Genomic DNA, 17,436 nt, shown 5'->3' on the forward strand with positions numbered 1-17,436 from the left:
TTGAAAGGAAAATAGGTGCCACACAATGTCTTGCTGGATCAAGAAATACCAGTGTAATAAAAAAAACTATTCAGTATGCAACTGATAGCTGCTGGACAGGTTTTGATCTGTTCTGACACAATTTACTTCTAAACAGAATTGAATTAGGAGTGCATGTGACTTTCATGGTGGATAGAAAACGTTCTGAACATAAACCAAAAATGTATCTGGCTGAACTAACAAGCAGTTAGTTGGCACAGTCACACCAGAGTGTCAGGCCAGGCCGTATGAGTTTAGCAATTTGAGATTTCTGGGAAATCAGCTCACGTGGGTGATGATTAGCATTATGAACCCTGGCTGAGAGTAAGTCTGTGCTGTTAGACATACAGTTGTGGGAGTAAGGATACAGGAAGGCATCTGCCAACTCTGCCTTCAGCTCTGCTATTGTGCCTATGTGAATGGCTGGGATACCAAATGGCAGCCTGATGATGGCCCATGATGCTCCTGTACATATACACACTCTCAGACAAGTCTATTTTGGGTCAATTTGTCATCTTTGCGTGCAGGTACTCTGCATCTGTATTTAAAATGTAGTTATTTCTACAAAACCCTGCCATGCCTGCTGTTACCTTGGCAGCAGCTAACAGGGATTCAAATAAATATGGCTAGCACAGGGCTTATCTGCTTGGCTTACAGTGGGACTTACTAAGTGAAACTATAATAGGCGTACGTAGGCTCCATGCATGAGACATCCTTGGGTGTTGCCAAAAAACAAACACTCATTAACCCAGATACTACAGACCTGTTTGAGCGGTGTGCACATTGACAGATGAAGTGTGTGCTCAGTGTGTGTGCATATATACTGTATATACTAACTCCCATTTCAATTATGAGTTCAGGTAAATATCCTGTACTGCCTGTGGCCTTCATTCATTAATTTAGGTGTACAGAACGTCTTCCGATGTTGTGGATTTGAATTTGGCTCATAGTCACTGCTGGGTCCCCTCTTGTTCTGCTATTGGCCAAAAAAAAAAAAAGAAAAAGCAAAATCGAGAAAACACAACAAAACATTTCTGGAGCTTCACAGCGGCATTCTTCCCAACAACTGAACTAGATGGGGACTTGGAGATATAAAAAAAGATTGTCAACAGCATTTTTTTAAGCCAAAAATGCAATTGAAGCTGCGGAGCTAAAAGTGTTAAAAGCACACCCCATCTGAAGTGGGTTCATGAGCTTGAGTGTCTGTCGAGGTGTGAATAACTTCTTTTCAAATCAATTTGGGATCTCGGGGCCTTTGGGGGACTCGGAATGCGCTGGAAGAGCTGTATAAGTCTCCATCCATTTCAGTTGTTTAGGAGAATGTTGAAACGCTGTGAAGCTCCAGAAATGTTTTGCGGATTAACAAACTTCACCCAACTTTCCATCAGGATGGTGGTGAGATGATACTGACTGAATTTTCCTATGTGGGTGAAATTATCCTTTAATACCCAGACATGCTGTGACTACAAAGGGTGTACGAGAAAACTATTAGATTGGAGCTTTAAGTTTTCAGGTGTGGTTCTCTGTACTATACATAAAATGGCTGCTGAGTCATGCATGAACACCTTCTCTCTAAAAACGAACATACGGTATATGTAATGGTTTTACCTGACATTAGCATTTTTTGACACTGATCACATGATCACAGAATTAGATTAGGGCTGCATTAAAATGCCTTTTAGTCACATATTTGAACTTTATCAAATAATTGGAGCTTCTGTGATGTGAATATTGTACTTGGCCATTCTTGGATATATGTATACCAGTGCTGACTGATAAATCTCTGGTCTAGGCATTAAATACAGTGTTTCCCATAGGATTTAGTGAGACTATGGGGGTGGACCTCAGACCATCAGTGAGGACTGGGGCATGCTCCCCAAGAAGAAAACTTTTCACATTTTTAAACTAAAGGCAATCTGGTGCCCTTTGAGAGGAAGATTAACTTCATAAACAATATGATCATTAATGACAAAGTGTGGAAAATATAAAATGTAGAAAATAATGAAATATAACACTAAGCTTTGGCTCTGCTGCCTGGTGATAGTCCAGTCATCACAATTTACTCTACTACACATTGTATAGCTCTTGCTATCCAATGATAGCACAAGAGACAGAGAGCACGTGTACGTGTACAGAAGGGGGCTGGGCTGTAGACTTACTGGGAGCAAGAGACACTTGCGAAATAAGGATGCGAAACATAAGAGATCTTCAGCGGCAATATTTTCCACAAGGTTTAGGAGTGTGTTTATGGGAATTTCTGACCATTCTTCCAGAAGCACATGTGAGGTCACACACTGATGTTGGAAGTGAAGGCCTGGCTCTCAGTCTCTGCTCTAATTCATCCCAAAGGTGTTCTATTGGGTTGAGGTCAGGACACTGTGCAGGCCAGTCAAGTTCATCCACACCAAACACTCTTATCCATGTCTTTATGGACCTTGCTTTGTGCACTGGTGCACTGTCATAATGGAACAGGAAGGGGCCATCCCCAAACTGTTCCCACAAAGTTGGGAGCATGGGATTGTCCAACAACTCTTGGTATACTGAAGAATCCAGAGTTCCTTTGACTGGAACTAAGGGGCCAAGCCCAGCTCCTGAAAAACAACCCCAAACCATAATAATCCCCCCTCCACCAAACTTTACACTTGGCACAATGCAGTCAGACAAGTACCAAGCCCAGACTGATCCATCAGATTGCCCGATAGAGAAGCGCAATTTGTCACTCCAGAGAACGTGTCTTCATTGCTCTAGAGTCCAGTGGCCATGGAAACCCATTCCATGAAGCTCTTTACCCACTGTTCTTGAGCTAATCTGAAGATCACGTGAAGTTTGGAGGTCTGTAGCGATTGACTCTGCAGAAAGTTGGCGGCCTCTGCGTACTATGCGCCAAGGCATTCGCTGACCCCGCTCCGTCATTTTACGTGGCCTACTACTTCGTGGCTGAGTTGCTGTTGTTCCAAATCGCTTCCACTTTGTTACAATAACACTGACAGTTGACTGTGGAATATTTAGGAGCAAGGAAATTTCACGACTGGACTTGTTGCACAGGTGGCATCCTATCACAGTACCATGCTGGAATTCACTGAGCTCCTGAGAGCGACCCATTCTTTCACAAATGTTTGTAGAAACAGTCTGCATGCCTAGGTTCTTCCTTTTATATACTTGTGGCCATGGAAGTGATTGGAACACCTGATTTCAATTATCTGGATGGGTGAGTGAATACTTTTGGCAAATTAGTGTATGAAAACACTGAAATATATGGCTTTTTTGTTGGGTAATTTAAATGTTCCTTATTTGCATGCTTTGTCCTATGGAGAAGTAGAAACACATTTGTGTAGTGTACATCAGTACAAGTTTTACAGGTTTTTTCATTCATGTGACAAACTTAACCTTTAGTCAACAGTGGGTCCACACTGGAAAAATTAAAGTCACTGTTGTGAGTCACTGTTTACACACTGTAACAATACGTAACCTGTACTTTATCTAGCACCATCTTTTTACTTTCATTATAACAAGAGATGTTCACATTATGTTATCACACCATCCTCCAGTCATAATTACAGTTCTTTTTATAACAGAGCGGCAGGGATGACCTGCGTTTGTAGGCTAACCCAGAAATTAGCATCACCCTGGTTCCATCGGAAAGACAAGCCTGTTGGATTTCTCAGTTGGATTTTGGACTACTGCAGAAAATAAGCTCTGTGGCAAGCACAAGTTTACGATACTTACGATGTTTAGCAAGATAACCTGAACATCAATGTAATGATTTTAGGAGCATAAATGCAATCCCCAGAAGTAAAAACTTTATGTTAGGATTAGGGGTGGGGGAAAAAATCGATTCACATAAGAATCGTGATTCTAATCATCCACAATTCTGAATCAATTCATAAACTTCAAAAATCGATTTTTTATTAACGTTCCCCCGTCTCTCTGTGCGGGCTTCCGTATACAGCGTTGCAGCAAGCTTGGGGAAAGAAAGACAACGAATTTGTCTTCAAAATAAGAGCTTTACATTGCACCCCATTGGAGTTTAGAACTGGGTTCTTAGCGGGGGGCTTTAATTTGAAGGTAGCGACCGTTCCTAGCTTGCCGCTACAACAACAAGCTAACAGCGAAGACAGCTTCGGGGACAAGGGAGACGCTAGCATCTCCTGGATCTCAGCAGCTGTCCAGTTGCTCATCTTGACGTCCACAGATGAAGTGATGGACTGACTGCTGTGATCAGCTGTGTCTTGGTTTTAAAACTCCCCGGCTGTGGGTCGCACAACAGCGCAGGTCATCCACACCTCTGCCCATCTCACGCAATTTCCGGCATAACGACGTCTCGGATTTAGATTGCAATGGAGTTGGATAAAAGTGAACCCTCCGAGATGGCAAATTGGCGGACCAGGACAGACCCCCAATTTACCGGCTTCTGTCTAAATCCGCGGACCGAGCCGCAAAAAAGGATGGTCAAATTAGCGGCTTGCTGCCCAGTATAAAAGCGGCTATTAACTATGCAAACAAGGGCAGCCATGCACTGCAGGAACAATGTCAAACAGAAGTGCAGAAAAAGAAAGTGCAGGTCATAACATCTACACACAGTGTAGCCAGCACCTTCCTTCCAAGCAGAGAGACAGCAACTTTTTCAAAACCCATATTCATCTAGTGAAAACACACTCTTTAAGGGCTTGCTTTTTTCATTCTGCAGCAGATTGTGCTCAAGTTGTGCTGTTGCGCATTTCATGAGAGAAGTTCTCATTTCTTACATAGCATAATGTGACCATAGATAGATGTTACCTTTTGTCTTAAGTTTGCCTTTGTGTGATTACATCATTGGAATCATTTTATTTAGAAATCACATTATCTTATACAAACTGTATTGTTTTGATGCCATAATTTGCCTTAACACACTATGCATTGTATCAATTTTTGAATTGAGAACCGATTTTGAATTGAATCGTGACCCTAAGAATCGGAATCGAATTGAATCATGAGACACCCAAAGATTCACATCCCTAGTTAGGATATGAGCGAAATACATTGTGGACCGATGACTTCGACATCCCCACTAAGCATCTTTCTACACTATAGTATGTACACTTGAATATAAATTGATCGGTCTACGAGTTCGAAAGTTTCCGTTAGAGTAGTTCGTCACTTAAGTCCACCTGTCAAGACGTACTAGTGAGTAAATGAGTCTCTGTGTTCGAAGAAGACAAGTTTAATTTCCCCAACAACCACCCGGAGTCTCATTTAGACACTTGTTAGTAACTAAACACATTGTAATTCACACGTTGTATAAACTGACAGATTTTTTGTCATAGAACAACACATAAAACATTCTTAAGTCTGTGTTAACCACAGACCTTATTTCATGCATGTAACACAAAACCCATTCAAAAAACCCATCAACTTCAAGACAAGGAAACTGTGCTAGCAGGGAAAAAATGCTAATTTATTACTAGCTTTTAGGACTCACTCCTGTGTCACTCTGTAGAATGATAAGATATTTTCACAAGAACATGAAACTATCGACATAAGGAGAAATTGAAAAGACTTTTCAAAGAAACTTATCAAATTCAAGATCAAGGGGAAACGAAGCAGTTTTACTGACCATTATCATATCACAGGAACTTCAATTATCAGATCCCCTGTATATTCTAGTGTGCATCTGCCAATTTTATTTAGGTTAGACACCAATGTTAAAATCAGCCTCAGCAGTTTGAGACAGTTGCACTTGTAAACATTAGTCATTTCCACATTTTGAGAAAAAATACACTGAGGAAAGCTCACAAATTGGTGTTGTTACTGCAGCTCCCTGGGCTCCGGCTATACACATTTACTTACTTGTGACTTTCATTAGCTACAGAGCAGGCAGCAGCGCACTCCTTTGACCCTAGCTAACCACACCACTGAGGAAAGCCAGTCTGTTGCTGATAAACAGCTGGAATAATTGCCTCTGCTTCAAACGTTAGACGAAACCAACAATGCCACTTGTAGGTCGCAGAGAAGTATTTCAGACAACTACACACAATTCAAATAAAGGATTTTGAGCCTTATATGCAATTAAAAACAGCGTCGTCAACAACTGTGAGTAAGCAGTGTGAAGGTTGAATATTTCCAGCTGAAAACTGAAATATTTGGTTACAGCTGCAATGTTTCTGCTCGACCAGCAACATCAGCAAGCAAATCAACATAACTTCATTCAAGATTGTTATTTTCCCCCCAAAATCAGTGACAAAAATATGAAATCCAACACTGAAATTAAGAAGTCACAAGCCATTCTAGACAAAAGAGTGAAGACATGATATATATGCAGCCAAAAAAATAATAAAAAGCTACAGTATGCATACAGGTCTATAAAAGGATGAAAGAAGTCCATAATAGGTTCCAAATGAAGTGAGACAACCAGAGTGCACTACAACTCGCATTGTAGCGGGATAGTGCTTAGATCCTTTACACACAAGCGATAATGTGACAGCAGACTCCCACCACAAGCTGAAACAAAAATGGCTCCTGCAATTTGTACTTGGGCATTTTCATGAAGAAAAAAATAGGTTGCTTGGACAGAGAAGGGATTTCTTCCAAATCAATCTCTTTCAATGAGTCACCACCCTCCCAGCATCTCATCTGTGAGCAGGAAAAGCAGGACAATAACAATACGTTTCTCTTCCGCCAACAACACTTTTATATTTCTAATCAATGTTTGGCAATATGGGGACCAACTAAACTAAAATATGCCTTTTATGGGTTGCCAGCCATGAACTCACAAGCAGGGCCATTTATAAGTAAAGAAGCACTTCGGTGACAATGAGACGTCATATTACGCCAAAATATCAACAGACTCCAGTAGTTTGCTATCTCCGTTGCATTAGTTACATAGCTAGGCTTACTGTAGATATATCTGGTTTATCATACAATAACTGAGGTCTTGTGACCTTGAAACTGATGGTTATCAACATTCATAAGGTACTTTGACTCATTCACCAGCCAAATGATTAATGGTATCTACAGCCCAATGAGAATTCTGAATCTTATCCATTTTATCTTTAAACATCAATATTGGTAGTGTCTTCAGACATCAGGTATCAGTGTGGCTGCAGCAGTAAAACAGTCCTCCAATCAAATCCCTCATTTAAACTTTACACATGTTGTTTGACACAATCCCATTTCCATTTTTTACCATTGCCCCCTGCTTTCGTGTGACCCCTCGCACCTCAGAACAGAGTTACAAGCAGCAGTGGTTGATGGCATTAACAAACATGATCAGACATTTCCAACATGGTGTCCTCAACAGTGGTGATTACTCTTACATTACTGTGGCAATCCTGGTATTATCACAATGCTATTTGCCAATTATCTGATGGACACAGAAAAGCATGGGCCCTCGCATTTTGTTCACAACTTCATTCTATGCACTCTTATCTTGGAGACAATTTTTTTTTTTTACTTTTGTAAAAATCATTTCTCATTCAGTGATAGAACTTCAACAAAACAAAAAAAAGCATTGCTTTACTACAATGTTTTGTTTTGTTTTTTTTGTTCAAGTTCATCAGTGCAATAAACATTTTGTGAAAAAAATCGTGCCAGAGAATCATGATCTCAATTCTAAGCAAAAAAATCGTGATTCACATTTTTTCCAGAATCTTGCAGCCCTAGACTGGGCCATAACCCCACATATGTGTCTGAGTGCATCGGTCTTGGTTATCCCCCCACACTATAGAGCAGATGGTCGTGGTAATGCACCTGAAGCAGCTTGGTAATCGCTAAAAAATAATGCACTTTGGAAGTTTCCACATTTGACTTTCCTCTTCTTGTCCCTCAGGAAAAAGTTATTCTGTACTGTAGGTAAAACACAGAAGACAGACTTTGACCTCAATCTAATAAATATACTTGTTACAAAATATGTAAAGATATGCAGTTCATATTCTCACTTTTAATTGCAAAACAGTTTAAAAAGTCAGATGACATGTATTTATGAATACAGTTTTGCTCATCCTGACAGTTTCTCATTCACACCACTTCCCCACCCATACAGTTTAATACTCTCTCACTCACACATACTATACAGAGCTGATTAGAATCACATTAAACAGCTCGTTGTACATTCTGTATTAACATACATCAAGAAATCACTGAAGCTGCCTGAAGCTGACTTTTTAAAATAAAATTTCGGTGTATTGCTGGCTCATTATAGCTTCCACAAACCACCTTCTGATGTATTTAAAACTAAAAGAAGAAAGATCAGGTATGACAGACAGAAGGACTGACACCTTTTTATCATCTTGTTGGATTACTTTAAGCACCTTCTGAGTCATTTAATGTGCAGGAAGCGGCTAAATCTAAAATGGGGTTGATGGCCAGTTATGGAGACGTCTTTCTGTCGCATCCCACCACCCCAACTAATAATTGTTCCACTGAAATCCATTTAAAATGTTTTAGTGAATATACATTTTCTAAATGAATCCATCTGCAAAGCATGTAAAGCTCCCCTGACGTTCTGACATATCATAAACACTAATTGTGTAAGAACAAGGACAAAAAAACTATTTAAAAAAAAACTACTGTTCCATTCAATGTTGGAAGTTGTTGCAGCTGTGAGTGGGTGCAACCAGAAAGGGTTCAGTCACATGAGACGACAAACCATGGAGATGATTAAATGTCCTTATAGCATGATACTGAATCCCTGCTAGTTCTAGTGATGCTGTTTTGCAGCTAACAGCCTAAGCATAACTGTGGTGCATAATAGGCAAAAGAAAAGCTTTCCACATCAACACAACATCAAATCAAATGCACAATGGCTCTGCTACTCCTCTTTAAAAAGTAAAAATTAGTCTGAATGGCACAGTCTATTCTCTGGAGAACAGTTATTTTCCAGGGAGGGCCACCTCAGTCGAGCCCTTTTCTAGACCAGACACCAAGAGAATGCCGTCTCCCTTGTACCAAGCTTAATTAAAACCCAGCTCTTTTTAATTATTTAAGCCATGTTTTACAGGCTGATAAAACTACAGTAATGAAGACGACGACTACAGTAAGGGTTTTAATTAGAGGGAACTGCTGACAGTTCATCATGAAAAGCTTTACCTGGCCAAACTCATACCTGCTTATCTATAAGCAAGAGTAAGCCCTATGGTTCTGACTTGCTACTAATAAACAAATATTATTTTTAAATTCAGACGCTAACAAAGTAGATTTCTATGACCTTAAACAGAACAGTTAAATAGATCAACAGACTAGTAAGGTTGTGTTACAATTCTTTTTCATCCATAGGTGTGCGCCTGTAGGCAAATCCTGTAACCGTTTTGAATGTTCGCCATCTGGCCTCTCCGCCATTACTGCGGTGGCAACTGAGTATATGCTGCTGCCTGCTGACAGTGACAACGGAATAGGGTGTTGCATCAAAGATGTTAGACATGTCCTCATTTATATGAATGATGATCTTAAAATGAATCAGATTATACATGGAAGCCACTGGTTACAACAATTGCCAAAATAGATGACAGAGTAAAAAAAAATCTGACCATCCGGCAAAAATTTTAAATGGTGATGACGAGGGGCGCCGTTTAGCTCAGGGTAGGGCGCACGTCCCACGTGCCGAGGCTCTGCAGCAGACCTGGGTTCGACTCCCGGCCCAGGTCCCTTTGCTGCGTGTCACTCCCCCTCTCTCTCCCCCTGTTTCCTGTCATATCTTCAGCTGTACTATCAATAAAGCCATAAAAAGGCCAAAAAAATACTTTAAAAAGAAAAATGGTGATGATGTGGTCAAACGAGAACTGTGCTTAATCATAACAAACCAGTTACATAAGTAACAACAAAGAAAACATTCTGGGTTGTTTTCAATAGGTAGTCAGGATCATTTAATTTTTCACCTGGCAACGTAATGCAAACTAGGTCTACAGGTAACCCATAGACACTCAAAATGTGATTAAAATCAAAATAAATTATAATTTTCTTGATCCGCTTTAGCCACATATCTTGGTTCTCTGCACGCCAAGGGAAGTAAAAAGCATGTACATTTTTTTTTTTTTTTTTTTTTTACCAAAGTTGAAGTTTACCACTACTCTTGGAGCAGCTGAGATCTACAAAGGTTAATCCCCAATATCCTATACATTGCTGTCCAGGGAAAACTTGTGACTTGGGCATTTTCAAGAAATTAGTGGCTATTGCAGCAAGATGTTACCGCAGCGATTACAACTTGACTACTTTGGGTACTTACCTGTATTTGAATAAAAAAAATGTATTTGAGTTTTGTGAGTAGCAGCAAATGTACACCACAGCCACATGAAGCCTTAAATCAGAACCACTACATGCTGCTTAAATGATTAAGATCATGTAGAGATGACAATCTCCTGTCTCTGTCATCTTGTGGGTGGTCATATAACTTGTCATCAACCTGACAGTCGATGCCGAATTCCTGGGAGCTAAGAGTTCTGATTTGCATATCGCATCATAGGCAAAAGCTGCGGTGACCAGGTTAATGTAGCTTGTGCAGTTGTGGCTGCAGTGTTTTGCATGTCAAACCTTTACAGTTCAGTCAAATCAATGGGGTTTGGCACTGACTGGTTTGTGTGTGCATCAGAGTAGCGATGAAGTATCTGCGAATGCTTTTAAATGATGCAGGCTTACCCAGCAGAAGAAGCTTCAGCTCCCTTCTCGCATCCCTCTTGTCTCGCCGGAGTTGTTTCTCGATCTCAGCGTTGATTCGTTTGGACTCCTTCGCCTCCTCACTCAGGCAACAAGCCATCATGGAGTCTAAAGTCATCACCGCATGAGCTAAAAAGCCCGTCTGACAAAGGACGCCGGGCTAAACCTCACGCAAAGTATCAAATAAATGAAACCCTTTCAGTCCGTTTTTCAACAAGTTATATCCAGTTATATCGAGCTTGGTAGGCTTGGTGCAGGATCTGGCCTTCCTTGTTGGTGAAACTGCTGTCAAGTGTCAATTATTTGACAGCTTAGTCAAAGTCTCGTGTAAATCCTCAAGCTACAGGGACTGACAGCCGATCACAGGAAAAATACAATGCAACATGTCCGCAAGCATCTTAGACAGCTACCCACGGTGTAAATAACCATTTTATTAGATGCACTCTCCAAAACAGCTGCAATTACTTTGGTTCACTCGCTGACTAGCTTGTAAGCTAAATGCTGCTTACGTTATAACCAAGCTAATGTGACAATTTATGGATTTTTCAGTGTGCCAACACTTTCCAATCCCTTTCCCGCTAAGATGGTTAGCCCGTAAGCCTAACACTCATTAATTTTTTTCAATATTTCAAACTACCAACTTCGGTCCCAGAGACGGTGGGACACAACTGGTTGCCACTGCCACATTTGTACAATCCCTCCGCAGGTTGCCCGGCCGAGTACAAGCCTAGCCGCCCCGAAACCAACACTGTACGCCCGCGCAGTGACAATGAGCGCCCGTCAAACTGTCCATCTACCGACCAAACACACAGGCTGGCACAATGTCTCAAGCACTCGTCGGTCGATAACCCGTGTTGCGATCCGAATAACAATCCCGCTTTATTACAATTGCGCTCAGGGGCAGTTTTCCTCTTGCAGACCAAGGCACCCAGTGACCAGAATGGGCAGGCTAATTGTTAGCTAGCTAGGTTAGCTCAGCTAGCCATCCCTGGAATTGCATCCAACTGCCTAAAACACAGAAAGCTCGGCCTGACACAGGACCTTCATTGTATTCAGCTAGTGTTCTCCAAAAAGACCTCGCCAGGACCAAACCGTCAAAATGCGAAAACGTCAACCTGACAGTCAAATGGACCCTTGGAGTCCGTGCATTTTATCGCTCCTGGTATTTTTTCCTGGTGGTGCTGATAGCTCTTCGTCACCCACTCCTCAGCCCCGGTGTGGCGCTGCTGCTGACGTTGCTTGGGATATGATTGATTGACAGAGGCAGAGCGAATGAGAACCGAGCTCGAGGGCGTTGTAGGCGGGACTTTACTGATGGTTAATTTCCCAAGTTTGCTTGAGAGGAAGTCTTCCTCTCGGAGGCGTGTCGGCGAAAGCAACTGGCATTTGGCTGGACGGGCAACGCCCATCTCCTGTCAAACTCCAGCACACACACACACACACACATCCACACGCATACACGCACGCACTGTGTGTTCATCCTGACTGTCACAGCTGTAAAGACTAAGAATATTCAAACATATGCGGCTGAGAGAATCTAAGTATATTTACTCAAGTACTAGTACATTTCCAGCAACTTGTATCTAATTCCCATGTTATGCTTCTTATCAGTTCTCCTACTCATTTGAGAATTAACACAGTATTTAAAACAAAAGCAAAGATCATGTAAAAACCTTAACAAATTATAAAAGTGTGCTATTTATATTATCTTTATACTTCGTACAAACAACAATACACCCTTGTTGCCTTTACATTTTGTAATTATATTTGTCTCATGCAAATATTTATACTCTGTTTGCTTTCTTTATTATTGTTAATGATATTGTTGGATACATTTTATTTACTAAGTTACTATTTAACATGTATGTAGTTGAGTTTCTGAGCAAAAGAATTTCACAAGAGTGTACTTGTACAACAAGACTGACGATAAACATCTAAAATCTTGCAGATGTAATTCACGCCTACCCAAGTGATCAATCATTGATTCCTACCTCTCAGGTTCATCTTTTGATGTCTGTTTAACAGACATGTGAATCAAGTAATTTGGTCCCAAGTCATTTTTCAGGGCAAGTCAACTCACAAGTTATTATTGGACAATCTATTCAACCAGTTAAAAAAATATTACAAGGAACTGAGTTTGTTAATAGAACACTATACACGTATTGTTTTCATAAATATTAACAATCTAATAATGTAATATTTAATTACAGGATACTCACGTCGGCTAAGTGAGTAGCTACTTTTAATTTGGAAATTTCACTTCTGTATTTTTATCTTTGTAGGACTTGGGAGAATTTATAAATTGCTGTATTCATAAAGAGTATGTAATCCACACTGTTACCAACACAGAGCTTCACACAATATTTTTTACTAAATTGGCGTCAATATTAGGAGAAAACTCTGCAAAAAATATGAAAAAGTGGGGATAAAAACGTCATCAATCACATATTGTATTAAATCTGTGAAAAAAATATCGTCCAAAGTTTTGTCCACATGCAGTGGTGGAAAAAGTATTTGACTCTTCGGTAAAAATATGAGATGAAAATACTCCAGACACCTCAGATGTCACCACAAAACATCCGGCCTACTGCAGAACAGAAACTCTGGGTTTTGTACCGAGTTGCTTTTACTACTATGTTTGCATGTTGGGGGCAAAAATCTAAATGTAGTTAAAACGATTGTGGTGCATGTGCACACAAACAAAATCAAGTCTGCCATCCTGATACAACACTACTGCAATACATTATGGAGCCCTTAAGGGGTCATGATTGATTCAAGATTGTTTATGAACTACTTTGCATTCTCTTCCAATAGTTTTACTAACATTGCAACAACATTTGCATTAGATTTATTTAGTAATTACATAGTGCATTAGTCCAGTACAGTTATAACAACACAGTCAGATACTAGAAACATTTTGCAAATACCACAGAAAGGAAAAACTACATGAGACTTTACATTTTCTTCAGATAATTCCTTTCAAAAGTCAGAGTTTTGACGGTTTCTACCCACTGACTCTGACCACACCACAGCTGCTCTGCCTGGCTGTGGTGGAAGTACCTGGGGTTGTGAATGTGGTTATTGCTCCGACTACAGCTTGATTTATGACTGAATCTCTAATGCTGTATGGTAGCTTTATGCAGGATTTGAACCCATGATGCTTATGTCAGAGAGGACAGATGCCAACCATGTGAGCCTTCACTGCACACACACACAACCTCTGCATGCAGTTACTGTTACAACCCTTCAGAACTAATGTGTTACAGCAGCAATCATACAAACCAAAGCACAGCCCTGACTACAATCACAGTCGTGGTGACAGTTATCTCATAGCTGCAGTCATGATCACAGCTCCCGTCTGTCTTAACCAGCCTTGGCAGCAGCCAGTGAGAGAGCTAGGTTATCTGTCAAGCTGCAGCGATACAGACTTGTGCCTGAGCAGCCAGAGCTGAGGGTGCGCCCACTCATGCTGTTGTCACTAACAGCAGCAGCCTACTACATAATAAAATCTATATCATAACACTGCTGTCTTCCTCAGTGGATCACAGGGACATGGAGCTGCCACTGGTTATGGTATTATCATCATTGATGACAGTATATGGTACATATTTTTTACATGTCTTGGGTAGTACCGCTAGCTGCATGTAATCTGATAGATTAACTCCAGTGAGTTCATTGACTGGCTCAGCACAGGGTGGTAAATGTAGGCACTAGGTATGAAATAGCAGTCCACTGGTCTGGCAATGAATTAACATTAAGATAGTCTTCATTATTGGACTTGGCTCCCCTTTGTTACCTCCCACCACAGCAGAGAGTTGTTGACGTGCTTGTTAGCAGTTGTGGGAGCGTACCTATGTTCCCCGGGTCCTATGTTCCCCTTTTCATGTTTTGAGACTAATAAACCCTAACCCTAACCCTAACCCTTTGGGTGAACAGCGGGGAACATAGGACCCGGGGAACATAGGCATGATCCTGTGCTACTTCTGCTTCCCATTGATAAATCCAGCCAAGCCTGAAGAGAAACGCTCCAGCTGACCCGACACTCCATCCATCCATTCATATGTCAGTCTCCCCTATGACGGTGATGAGGGTGGTTATGACAGGAGCGAAGGCGTCATCCTGTCAATTGTAAAAAAAGAGATGAAAAAAAAACCCAAAAACATGAATACAACTCTGCCACTCAGCATCTTGAATCCCTCGGTGTGAATGAGCTTGCCTGGGAATACTGCTGAGCCAAGCGACATCTTGTGGACGTGCGATGCAGTTACAGCAGTCGGGTTAGATGAGACAGATGAGACATGAGTACTCTGTTTGACCTCTGTCAGAAGCTCTTCCTTTTACCCTCCCGAGACAGACATTTCCAACTGAGGTATTTGTCATCTAACTTTAGGAGAAAGAAGATACACATGGACGCATGGAAGGCTCAAATCTCCTTCATACATTCACTCACAGCCATTTATTTCAGCAGGTGCAGCACACCTGTCTCTGCGGTGCGTCTACAGGTGATAAAGACAGATATTCTTGCTGCCGTTTTTAAACTCTAGGACTCGCAACGTAGCCTGAAAGACTGGAGTGTATCAGATATCAACAAACTCCTGGCGTACCTGGTATGCTCGGTATGATCGGGACAATCTTCAGTCATGACTCACGAGATTACAGCCCGAACCTGCTCACAGCGCAGAGGGACTTAACTCACGCCGCAAGCCCACGCAAATGACTCTGCATCTTTACTCGCACACTCTGAGCCGTCTGCCACATCACTCAGCAATCCAGCACTTCCTTTTATTATATTTCATGGACAGCGTTCACGTATTTTTGCTGAGTCTCTCCTGTTTTTTCATGAAGTTTAACTTCAAAGAAATTTCGTTAAGAATATCCTCAATTTATGTTTGAGTCTCTGTGAGTTAAAACAAACCACTCCGGGAGCCAACAAGATAAATCACACAAAGGATCACGCAGTAATAAATGGGTCAGGAAAGAAGAAGAATACTGTACCGGTACACAAATTGATATTGGCGTTTTTTAAATGTTCTAACTCTGACCCTGGACACAGGACACTGGTCAGCGTAGTGATTTTTTTCGAAATTAGCCTTTAAAAGATTAAGATAAGGTGGCAAACCTGATCTCATGGGCGGGTGGAGCTTCTTGAAAAATGTTTTTTTCTGCTGTCTGAATGCAATCCTAAAAAATAATAATGTATTAAAATGTTGTTTGAACAATTCTGTTTCAGTGGTCGAGATCAGACTGCGGCGCTCCGTTATCGCCATTAGTTTACAGTGTGTGATGGTAGCTGTCGGATTAATCATTGATCATCCTCAGTCTCCTCTCCCTCTTCTACCTGCTAGCCTCCCTCACTGCAGCCGCCTGAGCCGATTCATGCTCAGGATCCTGCAGGACATAATTATGATAGTTAGTGAATCATATAATCACCAGGAACATACACTTTGTATATAAAGTGTTGTATCATTCCTGTTTATTCTGATTTACTTGTTGTTGTCAGATGAAACATACCTCCAACTTCCTGAAACTGGAAGGATGACAGGTGCTTTCCTTTTACAGTCAGTCCATGCCCCCTTCTACTTTCTTTCTTTCTTTCTTCCTTTCTTTCTTTTTTTCTTTATTCTTTCTTTCTCCTCTTCCTTTCCTGCTTTAGAAGTTGGGAATGGTGTTTAATATTTTGAGATTTTATGACTCAGCAAGTTCTTATTTTTCTTCGCTTTCACTATTGTGTGTTTGTATGTCTGAACTGCTCTACTCTGCTTTTTTCCCCTTAAGAGCAATTACCTCTTCACATATTGTCACTGAACACATCTTTGATTTCAGACAATGTTGAGGGTGAAATCTCACAATGTAAAAAAAAGTTGAAAAAAGTTTGTGTATGTATCTTATTGAGCGGACTATTTGTTATTATAATATAACGTATACTTATACATGCGGACAAACTTGAATTTGTGTAAATGATCTATATGTTAGTCATATATAAAGGTGCTTCGAAGAACCAAAAACAAACAATATCCTTAACAAAATCCTGAGTGATATGCTGTGTTTTCTAACTTGCTGTACACACACACACACACACACACACACACACACACGCACTCATAAACGCACTCATAGAGTAACGCCTGTGTAAAGTCCATCATGTGTGGCACAAAAGACATGTAGTTTGTTTTAAATCTTAATACAAACACCAGCAAGACCCCTCCACACACACCTCTCTTGCTCTTTCGCCTCGCCTCGTTGCCACGGCAACGCAGAGCTCAGGTGATCTGAGTATCTGAGAGCATGAGAGCCTGGACCAACCGGTTCTGCTGGCTGAGACAAAAGGCTGACATCCAAATAGCAGCCGAGGAGGAGTGACAAAATATCTGATGTTCATTTGATCCCTCTCAGAAAACACTTGGAGGGTGATTCATAACCCGCTGCCCACTCAGTAATGACCCATATTCCACGTAGCCTTACTTTTTCAATTCATAATTTCTTCCGAACCCTAATTAACGGGTTTGTATTGTTGTTCTGTATCACGTGTGAGGAGCGTGTAATCTAGGTGTTCATGTTTATATAATCTTTATGTAATTGTTCCAGTTGTTTAATTGTTAATGCTCACACAATCTGATGAAAGTTGAAGATTATATCTGAATGTGGGCGGGACTTCAAAACTTTCAGCACTGACTGAATAATGATTTAAGTTAAAGTTGTGTGTGTCCGTGATTTGAGTCCAGCTCAGTTGAAACATGAGGCAGGGAGCCTCTGCAGTAGCCGAAACTTTATCCGCAGCGCAGCGCACTCATTCAT

General features: G+C 40.9%; 1 protein-coding gene across 1 annotated transcript in view; it reads right to left on the reverse strand.

The window, feature by feature from the left end:
- LOC115591176 (guanine nucleotide-binding protein G(q) subunit alpha-like) overlaps positions 1-10,759 on the reverse strand; it is a 41,773-nt gene extending 31,014 nt beyond the window's left edge. The window contains exon 1 of the mRNA XM_030432933.1: positions 10,624-10,759. Coding sequence (XP_030288793.1) covers positions 10,624-10,759 — 136 coding nt within the window. The remainder of the gene's footprint in view (positions 1-10,623) is intronic.
- Positions 10,760-17,436: the final 6,677 nt, after the last annotated feature.

This window comes from Sparus aurata, chromosome 11, assembly GCF_900880675.1.
Source record: "Sparus aurata chromosome 11, fSpaAur1.1, whole genome shotgun sequence".
Lineage (NCBI taxonomy): Eukaryota > Metazoa > Chordata > Actinopteri > Spariformes > Sparidae > Sparus > Sparus aurata.